The sequence below is a fragment of the Lepisosteus platostomus genome, chromosome 10 (genome assembly GCF_059453375.1).
Source record: "Lepisosteus platostomus isolate fLepPlt1 chromosome 10, fLepPlt1.hap1, whole genome shotgun sequence".
Classification (NCBI taxonomy): domain Eukaryota; kingdom Metazoa; phylum Chordata; class Actinopteri; order Semionotiformes; family Lepisosteidae; genus Lepisosteus; species Lepisosteus platostomus.
In genome coordinates, this window is record NC_142620.1 from 11902974 (window position 1) to 11917710 (window position 14737).

General features: G+C 38.5%; 1 protein-coding gene across 7 annotated transcripts in view; it reads right to left on the reverse strand.

Moving 5' to 3' along the window:
* Positions 1-14374, reverse strand: part of eml1 (EMAP like 1) — a 77019-nt gene extending 62645 nt beyond the window's left edge. For 4 of the 7 annotated variants that reach the window (XR_015941643.1, XM_088648185.1, XM_088648183.1 and 1 more), the window contains exon 1: positions 2404-2609. Coding sequence is in view for 6 of the 7 variants with exons in the window: in XM_088648185.1 (XP_088504311.1) it covers positions 2404-2539 (136 nt within the window). In the remaining variant the exon portion in view is untranslated. Of the gene's footprint in view, positions 1-2403; positions 2610-14162 lie in introns of those variants that run through there. The other 3 variants (XM_088648188.1, XM_088648186.1, XM_088648189.1) reach the window with 2 other exon arrangements.
* Positions 14375-14737: the final 363 nt, after the last annotated feature.

A 14737-nucleotide genomic window follows, 5' to 3' on the forward strand; every position in this document is an offset into this window, starting at 1 on the left:
TAATTCACCCATTTCTAAATGCCTGGAACAAATTCATTTTAACCACTTAAACAGCTAATTTTGTTCAATTAGGCAGTTTAGAGATCATTTGAAATGAAAATACCAATGTAGCTGTAGCTCCCAGGGACCACAAATGGTCATTCCTGAATTAAGAACCAAATAATTTACTAGATTGATCAAAATTAATGTTTCAACTCATAACAAATTGATGATTTAAGGGTGACCTGTTAACCCCACATCATTGTCTCTGTCCGTTGTGGGGTATGGCAGTTTAGCCATTTTAAATCCTTGTACTTGCTGCAAAATAAAATGATGTAAACCAACACTGCATAAGCTATTTTGCAGGGAAAGTGTGAATTTCACCTGTAAGTCTAAAGGCAGCCAATGGGTTCCCCTTGAGCTTGTTGTTCTCTCTGGCTCAGAGTGAATCCTTCAACAGCATTCACCCACACCTCTGTGATGTGCCACCTATAAAGTGTTATCTGTCCTTGGAATTAAAATAGCACTTAATCCTCTGGCTACAGAAGGGTATTAACAAGTATATATCCAGTATTAACCAGGATATGTTCAGCCATTACATCACCACATAGGCAGACATATGTAAAACTGTCCTCCAACCTAAACTCTATAAGTTCATTCTCATTTTTCACATCTCACAGGATTCCTTAGTTTTTTTTTCTGTAGACAGAATACTATGTCAATATTAAAAAGGCAAAACAGTCACAAGAGCATATTAATCTCAGGATATGCCCTTACTAAGAAACTGCTGTTATAATTTTTCTAATTCTATTTACTGTTTTGGTTGGATCATGCTGTACTTGTTTAAAATAGATACCACTTCTGGTCTTCCGAAGATGTTTTTCCTGGAACTATTATATTTAGGCCAAAGGAAAAACTGTTTGGTAAACAGTGGACAATGAAAGCTTGTGTGTGTTTTCATCATCATTCTCCTGAAGACAGAGTGAAGGGACCATGTGCTGTACAGCCAGGGGTTCTTTCCACAAAGGCAGGGACAGCTCTACAGTAACCTAGGAAAGACACCTACTGTGTTTCTCTGCAAATCAACCCTAACGTTAGGTGTAAATCACAGGCATCAAGGGGTCAAATGTCCATAGCGCAGAAGGCCAGGTTGTGTACAGAAGAAAGAACAGAACAAGGTGGTCTTATATTAGACCCTCTCCTCCAGAAATCTCTGCAGGATATTCTCAAGAATGCAAGTTCAGCAAGGTCAAAGAGGACATAAATTTAATACAAAAAAGAACAGACTACGTATATACTCCTAGCCCTATTTAGCACATTTATTTTAAAAAATTACTAGATTTCCCTAAAATATTATAATATAGAACTAAAAAAACAATGCTGTGCAACAGTTCCTTTCTGCCATTTCAGAATCAGAGCTCGCAGGTGCAGCAGGTCTGCAGTAGTGCCTTATGAATAAGGCAAGAGTCAAATGACACGGAGAGAAACTAGAAGGACATCATAAGCACCCCATATTTTAAAGACAACATATGCTACACAAATAGTACAGTAATGTGAAACATAGCAATTGCAAGTCTCTCTTTCATTACTTAAAAGTAGACTTTCAAACTTCTAGCAAGAGCTGACGTTCATTTCAAAGCAGTAACCCCCTCCCAAAACCTACATACTAGAAAGGCTTAAGACCTCTGATAACGTAATACAAATTTTAAATTTTTGCTAATAACTACCCTTAGCTGGCATTCCAAGATTAAGTAGCTTAATGCATTACTTAAAGTGTTAAAGTGCTTTAGTGTGTAAGAAAGCATCCACTAAGCGTCCTTGTTGTGATCTTGGCTTTCTTACTTCAGTGTAGATCAGGTGAGGAATGTACTTGCCTTTAACTGCAGACTAAAACACCTTGTAACCTTCATCAGTCAGTTTAGCCACTTACAACAGTCCATGTGAGAACAGTACTGTCTAAGTCTATATTATTATTCTGGTTCACTGCTGAATGCCATGCCCTGCATACAGTTTTCTGAGTAAAAAAGGTCTTTCATATCTCAGAACAGTTTGAACGTAATATCAAACAGATTGAACCATATATTACATTGGGCAATTCAATACACCAGTAACTGTTCACGCAATTTAGTTGACTGCTTATGTGGCATTCTTTTGGGGTTGTAAACAATTAGAAATAACTTGTCACGTAAGAAAGGGAGCCTTAGAAGAATTTATATTAAGCATTACAACATACTCACAACAACACATCACAGAATAGCACAACGTGAGAAGAAGTTCAGTGCACAAACATTCCCCTCTCAGGCCACACACCCGCTAGCTGATAAAGAACATCACATCTTGTCTGCAAAAGCCATCAATCATACCCCTCTCCTCTGCAGCAGGCCGGAGAGACGTGCCTTGGGGTTATGTATGAGCAACACTGACCAACAATGGAGAAGGCCTCAGGGCAGGCCAGGTGATCGCAGGGAACGGCCTCCTCAGGAATGGGCTTCATGGTCATCCCAATGGGGCTGGCTGATGTGGCTGCCACACCATTCTCCACAGCTACGGAGGTCTGCATGAGTGCTCTAAGCCCTTCGGTCCCTCCTCAAGATGAAAGTGTTGCACACAGCTAGCGGCCAGCAGATGAACGCTCCTATTCTAATACCCTCCTGCTCCCAAGCACACAATCTGGATGATGTCATTAAGAACAAGATTAGGGACCGTAAGCCATCTGAAGCTTTGATTAGGCAGTCAGTTTCAAATTTGATGAAACAGTTTTTTTAACTTTACGGCCTCATAGTGTAAAAGCATCCTACTTTAACAGCCTATGAGATTACCGACAAAAACTTATATTGAGATGGCATTATGTAAAAATGGCTTGCACATGCGTATAGGAAGAGCCTTCTGAAGTATTACACCCAGTTAAACATTCAGCTGCCATTTATGTAAGAATCCCCTTCTGAGATGTACGTTTTATTGCAGGTTTATCTTTATATAGATCATGTATAGATCATATAGAACATGTAACATTTAGCAAGATAAGTAGTGTAACCTTCACTACATGATCATGTAACATGAAGATCATGTAGTGAAGGTTACACTACTTGTTAAACACAGCAATTCCAAGTGTATGATATATTTACAGATCACCTATTTTGGTGTGCCCATACAAAAACAAATTATGGATGTGAAGCAATAAAGACATATTTACAACGAAAGAGAGGGACTGACGTGATACCCAGAAGTAACCTGCACAATAAAAACCTTAATGAAATCAGCTAATAAGACAGAAAATTAGCTCTTGAGAATATTACTTTATTTAGGCAAATGCAGCAGGGAATGTTCATACCATCATCAATAATATGTAATTAGTGTTTAATAAGACTTTACTGGATTAAGCTACTTGAGAAGAATTTCAACACAGACCGTTCTAGGGTGTAACACCAATATACTTTACTAATGCAGTTCTTTGCTGGTGAGAGTCAGTGAATGCTCTCTTTCACAAATCCAAGAGGTACCTAGCTCAGCAGTGCAAGTCTATGTACTAGAACCACTTGTCACACGTGTGTTAGAGTTGCTCACCCAGCTTCCAGAAGCATATTGAATTGCTCTTTCAAATCCCAGAAAGACTTAAAAGACTCCCAACAAATTAAAATATCTCAATATTCCACTATTCACAAACTCTCATATTCTGAATTTAATGCATAATTTTTACATCATGGAAAACAAAGAGCTGAGTGTTCATTTTTATATAAATCCAACAACATACTTGCACCTATCTTAACACTGCACACTTCTTTATGATACCTCACAGCAAACCTGGAAGAGAGTCTTTCTGTAGGAAAAAGTAACTGCTTTCTGCCATGCTTCAAAGTGCAGGTGTCTATCAATCAGACTTAATCACATTCTACAGCTCAGACAGCAAGTCCTGAGAATAGAGATCTTACCACATTAACCAAAGTCTGTTTTAGCCCACTGCTGTACAAATGTACGACTGGACATTTTTCTAATTCTCATTACTGTGCTTGAACAGACAAAAATGTGCACCATTATGTTCCTTATTTTATCAAAGATCAAAGGCTTTTGAGTTCATCATGATTGTTTGATGTAATTTTAAATGTATGACTAATTAGGCCCCTCAAAAAGCTTGACAGTGGCATATTTTCCGTATACAACCCTAGTCTCTTAAAAGGCTCCTATGATGTTCTGTTTTGTACATTAGTCTTTCCAGGGAGAGCATCTGTGTTTCACTTTTGAAATGACAGGCATCTGCTTACATTTATTGTATAAAGCTTCTAAAATTGTCTTCCACAATCAAAATAATGAACCCATATTAATTTTTTTGGAATCCTGACAAGAGGTACCGTATTTCATATAACATTGGTAGCTGTATAGGAGCCATATAATACAACTCTGTGCTCCCTATAGTATTGGTGGACATTCAACACTAATTGCAGATGCTGTGGGAGAGGGAGGACAGTGTTAAAGGTTCAGTACTTACAACTACATGGACATTTCCAGCAAGATCTAATTTCAAATATAATTCAATTGAAGCTCAATTATCACTACAGGTCTAAAATGAAGAGTGCTTACTCTTCTCGTTAGTACTAGTCGATTATAACGTTATTACTTTAAAAATGCTAAATGAAAGTAATGATGCAGGACACTTATACATTTCCTTCTAATTGTACATGTTCATTCAGTAATTCTGGGTTCAGGAAAATCACAGAGTTAGGTTTCAGGTCAAGTGATGACTGTGACTAGATTAGTGTAAAGACATTTAAACTCAAATGTGATGCCAAAAGGAAAATATTACTCAAGAGCAATAAAGTTAATTAAGTTTAGAGTCTGAAAGCAAAGCATGATTTATACTCCACAGTTTGAACACAGACTGCTTAAAATACACTTGCGCACTTACATGGTACAAGTAATTCACCACCAATCTTATTAAAGCTTTAACGAGTGCAGCTGTTTTTTTTTTTTTTACAATCTCCCTTTAGGAACACAGAATCAAAATGGCAGCATTACATTTACTTAACAGATGGCCAGTGAAAAAACAATCATAATAAAATACTAGGAATAATAAAAGTAAGGTAAGGAACATCACAGGCAAATACTGTATATAAGAGTGTTCTGCCTCTAATTTAATGTTAAACCTGATGATGAGACAGGATTCTTGACAATTCTGTACTTCTTATAATGTTTTTTGTAAAGTGCTGTGAATGTCACATGAACAAATGTCAAAAGTGTCTGCAATTCCTGGAATAATCACAACACCTCACAGCCCACAGACACTCATATATACAACTCGCATGTTCACATTCACACAGTGCATGTACACATGCACATACCAGGAGAAACAGAGCCTTATGACTGGATAGTGATTGTTCCAAACTATAGGGGTCTCGGGGTGTGTGCACCCAGAGAGAGAGATCAGGTTTCCCCTAGAACTGCAATATGTATCCTCCTTTTTTTCCCTACAGTATGTTTAGCCATTTCACTAACACAATAAAGCACTTGATGAGGTCCACCTGGGCTTGTAGAAATGAACTGCACTAAACACTATCTCTATCCAAAATGTGTATATTCAATGGAGCAATCAAACACAGCAACATACAGCGAGCCAATTTACACATTTACACATGTACGGTACAGTGTGTTCAATTGCTAGCTGTTTGAAATTACACCACAAGCCTTGCTTCCAAGCAACCAAGCTACAGTTGGCCAGTTTCTGAGAGAGCTTTCATCCCCTAATGAATTCAGCACTGAACCCAAGACCATCTCCACTGAGAAGAAAAGATTTTCCATTTCTCTGGACCACAACCTCCAGTAGTACACATAAGCTTCTGCCAGAGTGAGATAAAGAGCTTTCACCAATGCACTTCACATCATGAGGATAGACAGAAGTACATATGTCAGAAGGCAAAACACAAATGTGGAATGATTACAATATGGGATAAGAAATCAACTACCCCCATCAAACTCAGAAGTAAATAAGAGTGCTCTTTATTGTGGATGTGGAGTTGTCATTTTTCATCAATGGAACAATTTATCTCCATTAGGAGGAGCAGCACCCACGGGGTCTATGCCTCCGTACACAGCAGCTCACTTAAAAATCTGTGTGCACAGCATGCCATGGCATTTTGTAATGCCCAATTACCCAAACTCTGGGTGATCCTTGCTGGGACATCAGATATTCATGGAAGACATTCTGCATTGCCAATAGTGACTCTAAATTCTGAGTCAGAGAAGGAGCATAGACAGAAGTATTGGGTTCTCCCTTTAGTTAACAGTTTTGACTACACAGCATCATGCTTGTTAGCAGACGGGAGAAAGCCTAGACCTAATCCTATAAACTGTCTAATCACAAGGGAAGGGTGAGCCACCCAACTCACCATTCTCTCTCACAGCGTGATTGAGACTGAATGTCTCACTCAACAACTTACCCCACTAAAGGGCACCAGAATTTGTAAAATGTCATTGGAAATGGTCTATGTCAAGTACTGAAATTTTAAGATCTCTTTACTATTAAACAGTAAGTCTAGAGTTTGTGGTCATAAATGTAAATGTTACTGTTCAAATACTACACATACAAGATATAAAGTAATCAAATCACTTTGTCTCGTCCATGACTCTTCATAACCTTTTCTTTCTTTAATTAGAAATACCGAACAAGCTGACCCAGCCGCCCAGGACTCAGCTGCATGACCAGCAATTGATTTAGAAAATTACAAGTTTACTTCCTAAAATTAATGTCAAAATCTTCTATTGGTTGGCATCCATTATGCTAAGGGGAACAATATATTTCAGACGATGACACCTTATAAAACCAGAACAATAAAACTGATATACGACTTATCTTACGTTGAACATCATTTGAAAGTGCAACACCCATCATGGAGTGTGTATAGACAAAGTCTGTTAACGAAATGAAGCAGAGAAAGCATTGCTGCACAAAGGTCCGGTGGTTGTGAAAATTGTATTAGAGATTCATGTATTTTTTTAACATGACACACCTATTCACATCTACATATTAAAATTTTGTACTTCATGGAAAACAGCATCAGCCTTGTAGAAAATTAATTTCGATCTTGCCATTTTACCTTTGGCTTTTCTTTAAGAATATACACTGTAGCTGCCGGGTATTGATCGGAATGAATGAAATACTGCAGCTCTTTTCTGACCCTTGGAATGTACTTGATCAGGTGCAAGAAGGCCAGCACAGAGCCCTCTTACACGCTAGCGTAAGATGTTGAAATGTGAATTCCATTTTTTTATTAATAAAATGTATCTAAAAGTGTGATTTTTTTAATGGGAGGGGGGCAAGGGCACACTTAAATCTTCCTGAGGCCCAGAGCTATTACAAAAACAAAAGCAACACACTCCTTGGGCTACAGAGCCACAGGACTGTTCAAACATGCTAGAGTGATCACCAACCAAAACTCAGTTTAACAGTTTTAGCTGAGATTTCAGATAGTAGGGATAGCTTTTAAAAGTCTTCGACACACCAACATTAAAAAAGTGGAACATTAAAACTTTGCCGTATGTCTTCAATCAAAAGTGTCAAGGATCAGGCTATAGGAAGCAAAGGACACAGACTGCACAATGACAATGCTCTGAGATAAGGTAGAATCGCTCCAGTGCGCCCAAGTAATAAGCAGTGCCTGGTGAAACACTAGCAAGAGGCTAAACATTCGCTTGCTTAGTTCTGATTGAGTGCATCATGCGAAAGAGTCAAGAGTATGTCCGTGTGGCATGGTAATTAACCCACAATGCAGTGATGCGTGTTGCATCTTAATAGTGGTCCTAAAGGGTTTTAATAAGAGATACAGTAGAAACAGCAGACAATTCCTTTTACAGTTACCCTAATGTATCACCCTAACACTGGGCATCAGAGTTTCCACATGCCTAGAGAATGCAGTTAACAGAGAATATTGTCCTGAAGGAAACACTTTAGCAGGATGAATACGAAGTCCTGAGAAGAATGCAGACATGGAGACCCCTCCTGTTAATGAGCGTAGTATATTCCACAAAAATGGCCATTAGTAACACACCATGCCCTGTTCCTTATTCTACAGCTCACAATTACACACACTTTCATTGCTTGAAGTTTATTTTGCCAAAAAGACCAATTCAATAAGATAAATTCCTGGTAACTTTTCTCAAGACTGTGCTTTATGTGCACTATATCGTGTAATTCCCATGATTCATTGTTATGACATTGAGATATTAACACACAAAATCTGATGATATATAAACAATGTTCATGCATAAGGACCTCGATTATTAAAACGTGTTCTCGAAACTGACCAAAATACTGCTGTTGGGCTGGATCTGGGCTGTGATTTTTTTTATATTGCTTCAAATGTTTTGTTTTACATTCATTTTAGTTAGCTGATAAGAAAAGCAAAAAAGGGATATCCTATATGGTGTGCAAATAACTAAACGACAGCAATCAACAATCAGTAGTCCCATAGTGTTAAGAAAAATTGCACTATAATACAGAGAGCTACCCTGACACCTAGTGGATTTAAAAAGCTATCATTATTTTCTGGATAACCATTTATCCAGCAATTTTAAAAGCAAAAGTAGGATTTGTTTTTATATAAAAGACACTCACACTCACAAATAAAACACCATAAATGGGCCATTCTACTCTATCTCCACCAGAAAAGGGGTTTTTGTTTCCAATCATATTTTATTACTGGGGCTCTTATGCATTAACTATTCGGAAATCTGGAATATTTAAATTTCTGCTATTCCCGTCAGCTATCATAGCCAAGCACAAACTTAGTGATGAACTATTTAGTATTTATGATGCAATCACGGAGACCGAACTATCTCAAATCAGGCATAAAAGGCCATAAAAATAAATTGGATTTGCACATGAGTGCTTCCAAATTTCTTGCTTCTTCAAATGATAAGCAATTGAGGGAAGAATGCAAATTTTGCTGAAGGTAATATCATAGTGCCCCCTGAAGAGAGGGGGCAGGCATTTCACTATATTATACCTATCAACAAATAATTTGAAAACGAAGATTGGAAAATGGGACAGAAAGAAAAGGCCGCTGCAGTGTCGACAACGCAAAGAAACGCCGGATAAGTGGGAAATGTAGAATAATCTCATACAGTATATAATATTTAGAAACCAGTACTAAATCCTATGTATAGCCCATTCCTTTTTCCATGCATAGTCAACAGCAACCAAAGATATACCGGCTAAATGCTGATGAGATCTATAGGAATCAAGAACATAATAGCGTCCACAAATTTTGTATTTCTGGTAGCCTCATATTTTATCAAAATTAGCCCAATTCACAGTCTTAATAACATCTGGTCTCAATGTGCACAAGATATATGCGAGTGATCTTTGAAGTCCCCTTTAAGGCCTAAATTGATTTAAAATCATAAATAATTTCAAAAATTGTTTATGACTGTAGGGATCTTGAACTCAAAAGATCTTCAGGACCCCTGACCCAAGGATTTTTAAAACAATCCCAACATTTCAGACCCAGATGCCCTTCAGATTAAAGGATTAAACAGAAGCTGAGGTAAAATGTTTCATTTAGCCCTCATCTGGCAACCTGCCAAGGTGCACTGGGGCCCCTGATATTTTTTTTCCCCTCATAAGTGCCATTCATTGTGAGTCAGTCGAGTTACTTAAACATGATTGCAGTGGTTAGGTTGAGACGATGTTTTATTTGTCTGGTCAAAGGACATTTTTCACTTTAGAGTAACATTTGCCAGACCACAGCTGTGAAAGATCAATTTAAAAAATGAGCATTAATGGAATAAATAGAAAATTCAGTTTTGTCTATATTTACATATGCAAAGAAAGCAGAAGTGAGCCCCTGTTGCAACAATATATAATAATTGTTTAATATATTAAAACATTGCAGATCTTTTAACAACGTTTAATGACATGATAAAAATCACTGATACTTTCACTGATATTGAAGTAGGACACATCCAAGGAAAGTTATGGAGAAAATACTAACAATGACATATTTAGTAGAGGTTTATGAATCTATAATTATGTGCTGTGAGCAATATAAAAATTGTTCTTGCTCTGCACTTTGAAAAGCCTAAGGTACTGTAAAACTGCAAGACTAATGAGGTCCTGTACATAACAGGGCTGCATTTTTAAATCATTAAAGAAAGTGATACTATTTTAATCTAAAGATACTGGAATGGCTTTTATTTCAAGGTACATGCAGTCCCTGAGTCCCTTGAGAAAACAAATGGAGCGAAAGCGCCCTGGTAGATAACCATTAGAAGCCTTCATATTGGAATAGAGCTAATTGATTCTAAGAAGGTTTCTATCCATTCATTTTCTAGCTACTTTAGCCAATTCAGGGTGATGGAGCAACTGAAGCCTATCCTGGGCAAGCAAAGGGCACAAGGCAGGAGAGATCCTGGACACAGACACACAGACACACAGACACACAGACACACAGACACACAGACACACAGACACACAGACACACAGACACACAGACACACAGACACATTAGACAATTAGTGGCTATTTAACCCACCAGCACGTCTTTCAACTGTGGGAGGAAATTAGAGCATCCAGAGGAAACCCTCATGAACATGACGAGAACATACAAATGCCAAGCAGATAGCAACCCAGGTCTGGAACTGAATACAGGGCCCCAGCACTGCTCACCTATGTGCCGCCGGGCTGCCCCAACAGGAGTCCTGTTGAAATTAAAATGAAAAGTTGGATTCAAACTATGCACTTGAAATATAAGGCCATGTCTAAGCACATAGCATATCTTTTATCTGCTTGAGCTCTGTAATGCATGAAACTCCGTATGTGTGGGTGCACATCTTGAGAACAAGACAAAATCTGCCACATGCTTTCTGTGCTCCTGCATGTCTAAAGTGGTATCTTAACTTTGACAAGTATGACACTAATCAGGGATTTTTTAAAGTTGTGAAAAACACCCCTTTCCTTTACATGGATTATGCAAGTATCATTTTCTTCAGTGTGGTCATTCAAATCACAATAAAAATAGAACTGCTATTCAACAAACAGCACAGTAAACTGAGGATTCAATATTATTTTATTATTTCTCCATTCTATAATAACTAATATTTTTGAAAAGAATAAGAAAATTCTCACTTATGTGAAACTACAAAGTACTCTGGATCAAAGACCTTCCATTAAAATAACTACTGATGCCTCACCTCGGTAACACGTAGAGAAAACAGCAGCCATGTAGCTACTGGAATCACTGAAGTACAGCTTGTGCATGCGGACAGTCTCAAAGAAGGGTAATGGAATGGGAGACAGACTATATGCACTAATAATTCATTTTGGGACAACAAATGTTAGCAGTAAATCAAACAGCATGGAGTATGAAAACCCTCTCCATTGCACAAGCACCTCCCCTGAGGCCCTTTAAGTTTTTGTTTTCCTGGCATCAGCAGCACCACTGAAAAACAGCGCCCTCTGTGGGTTGAGAAGAACCGCCTTCCCCCGGACATTGCCAGCCCTGCGCCGCTGGAAGGATGGGCCAATGATGTACTACTGCCATACGCTGCGAAAGATTAAATGATTCATAAAGCCGTGCAGTTCGAAGTAGACAGGGGTCTTACAGAAACATGATCTGTTCTTGCTTCTGTTGGGCCTGCTCCCAGTTTAATTGCCGAGAGCCCAGAGTTATGAATGACACTCAAGGTTACTTGATCAGTTCAATTCCAGGAAATAATTTTTATTTTTACACAGCCAATTCTGATGTGGTACGATGGTATCAAAGTAAGGCATATTTTTTAAAAAGTGAAACATAATACAGTTTTATTACGGTAGATGAATGCAGGCTGCCTCTTCTGAGCTGTTTGTAAGTGAGCCCAGGCAGGGCTGGTTGGTTTAAGATTATGTTGTTACAGCTTTTAAAGGTACTGCAGGATTTTAAACATTTTAAATTGCTTGCAGATTGATGAAGAGTGAGAATAAACCATTTCCTGGCATACCTGAATGTACCCGATCACTACAGCAGCAGAATGAAGCTCAGCCAAGCCTGAGCCATGCACTCTGGAGTACACATTATATACACACACATTGGCTCCATGAACAGAAGCCAGGCATTAAACTTTAATGAGGGCTTTGTACAGAGCTGCATTTCTTATACTGACCTCCAAATTTACATTTACTGTGCACATTTTATTCTGATTCATACTTCAGAATGAGAATCTTCTGAGACAAATAGACTTAAGATCTAATCACAAACTAAATTTCCTGAAATCAAGAAGTGGCATTTCCACTATAAACATTCTGCACATTGTGTCCTTAGTTATTTGACTCTTATGACCCATTTTCTTCTCTGAAAGATGCAGTTCGTTCTCTAATGTGTTTCATTGTTTATTAACAGCTTCATGTTGTAAGAAACTCTAGTCTATCTACCAACTGCAAGGCAAACGTGTCAATACAAAATTCTCTCTTTCCTTATAAATGTATAAGGGCATTGATAGATTACTTTCTTTAGTTTTGTTTATGACTCTAAAAGAAGATTATTAATAAAGGCTGTTAATCTTTTTAATGAATAAGTAAAAAATTAATGTATATACAGTATATAATCCTGCTCATTGAAGTAAACCATGGAAAATTAGAACAAGATCATGCCAGAGTCTGCAAGATTACCAAAGCAGCTTGGACGGCATCCAAACACTACAGTAACCTCCATGTAATCAATGATGCAGGATGCTGCACTGCGTATAAACTGTGACAGATTTTCCATACTGAAAATGGACTCCGAAGGTGTGTTGAACTAAAATAAATTTAGAAAATAAAAAATTATCCTTGAAAAATCTGGTCTTTTCACACTATAGACAAAAATACTAAATAATAGGTTGTATTATTATAATAATAATAACATTTCAGCAAGTTTACTTTAACACATTTGCCGTCAGCAAAATGCCTGTGGCGAGAGCTAAGGGCGAGTACTGAGCAGAACTAAGAGTTTCCAGAGAAGCATGTCAGGCTCTGTTTACAGGAGCTCAGATTATGCGGCATCATAGATAGATGGAGAGAGAGAGAGAGAGAATATAAGCAGGCTTGCCAATGAGAGGAGGTCATTTAGACCCTCCAGTTCATTTGGCTTTCAGTAGCTAATTGATCAGAAGATCCCATCCAGCTGTTCTTGAACAAAGTGATGGAAACACGTGTTCCAGACTTTCGCAACCTTTTACTGAAAAAAGTATTTCCTGTTCCCACTTTTTGAAGTAATTTCTCTTTGCTTCCACTTGTGTCCTGGTTCGAGTCCACGGTTGGTTCTAAGGATGTCCGTAGGGCTACCAAAACCCCAAGGTTAACACTGTCCATGTTTTTGAGGATTTTGAATACTTGATTGAGGTCCCCTCATAGTGTTCACTGCTCAAGACAAAACAGATTGTATCATATCAGGGAAGAATATTCCTTTGAATTCAGGAATGTTGCTCTTTCTGAACGGGTCATTTTTGGACTGCAGTGCCCAAGATTGAACACAATATTCTAAATTAGATCTTACTAGGATCATGTACAATTTTAACCTAACAGCACTGGATTTCACATCTATGCTTGTAACTAGATAGCCAAACATTCCATTTGCCTTTTTATTGCTCCCCTGCATGTTGCCTACAACATAAAATTATGTGTTGACATAAATATAAACGTTGCCCTCACATTAACCTGAAAAAAATGAACCAACTGGCTTGCTGAGAGGAGCAATAGGCTGGTCTTAAAAGCTGAAAGTTATTTATAGTCGATTGTGTTGTTTTCTTCACCTAGTGTCGGCACATGCCATTTAATTTCAGCACTGCTTATAAGGATCTAGGCTTCATGCAGATCTTTTCAATAGATTACTATTACATTACTGCACATTTTGGCAGTGTAACATGGGTTTCAAATCAATGGTTTAGCAAACTGTACGTGTCAGAATCCTAAATGTTTCTGCTTCCCTCACACAACTCTTCTGCTTATATGTAAAGTTAAACTTCATGGCCTTTCCAGGGTTTACATTCTGCCACCTATTAAGAGGTTTATATTTAGTAAGTTTCAAAAAACAGATCTTAAAGCTATTTCATTTCAATGACAACCCATTAGAACAGATGTAGAAGAAATGAGCTGATCTGCTTCCTTATTGACTGTTAGGATGGGTGGTCCAGGAAAGCACAGCATACTCCAGGAGGAATAAAGACAAACACTAGGCACTCACCCATTGTCAGTCCCTCACAGTCTGACATCGTTTGGGGGAAAAAAAAAGTTCTTCCCTGCTTGCTCCAGAAACAACGAGGACTCTCAGCCCACAAGTTCTTGTTTTTTTAAATAAAAGGGCAGAGTTTAAATTGCAAACATATGCAGCTAAACATCCAATATGCCTTAACCCACCCACAGAGTTGCAGCAGTTCCTCACTCCAGTCCACTTTTGATTATGGGATGCAAAGAATGTATTCTAACGGCACAAGGCCAAGCCTCTATTGGCGGATAAATTTGTTTGCTTCCCTCCCCTCCCCCCCCCCCACTCTACTCCAGGTCACTCTCTCATCGGACTGCTGCTCCAGTAATAACGAGAGGCTTTCCTTCCTGTCACAGGCTGCCTCGCTGAAACTGATACTGCAGTACGAGCGTCAGGACCCTGAGAGACACCAGAGGCGTCTCCACCTTGAAACAAAGGGCAGATGCAGCCTGGCTGCTCATAGCAGAGCATATGACACTACTGTGCTCAGCATGGACAGACCCCATCCACACCAGTACTGCCCCTGGGGCCCTGCTGTAAGAAACCTCAGAGGG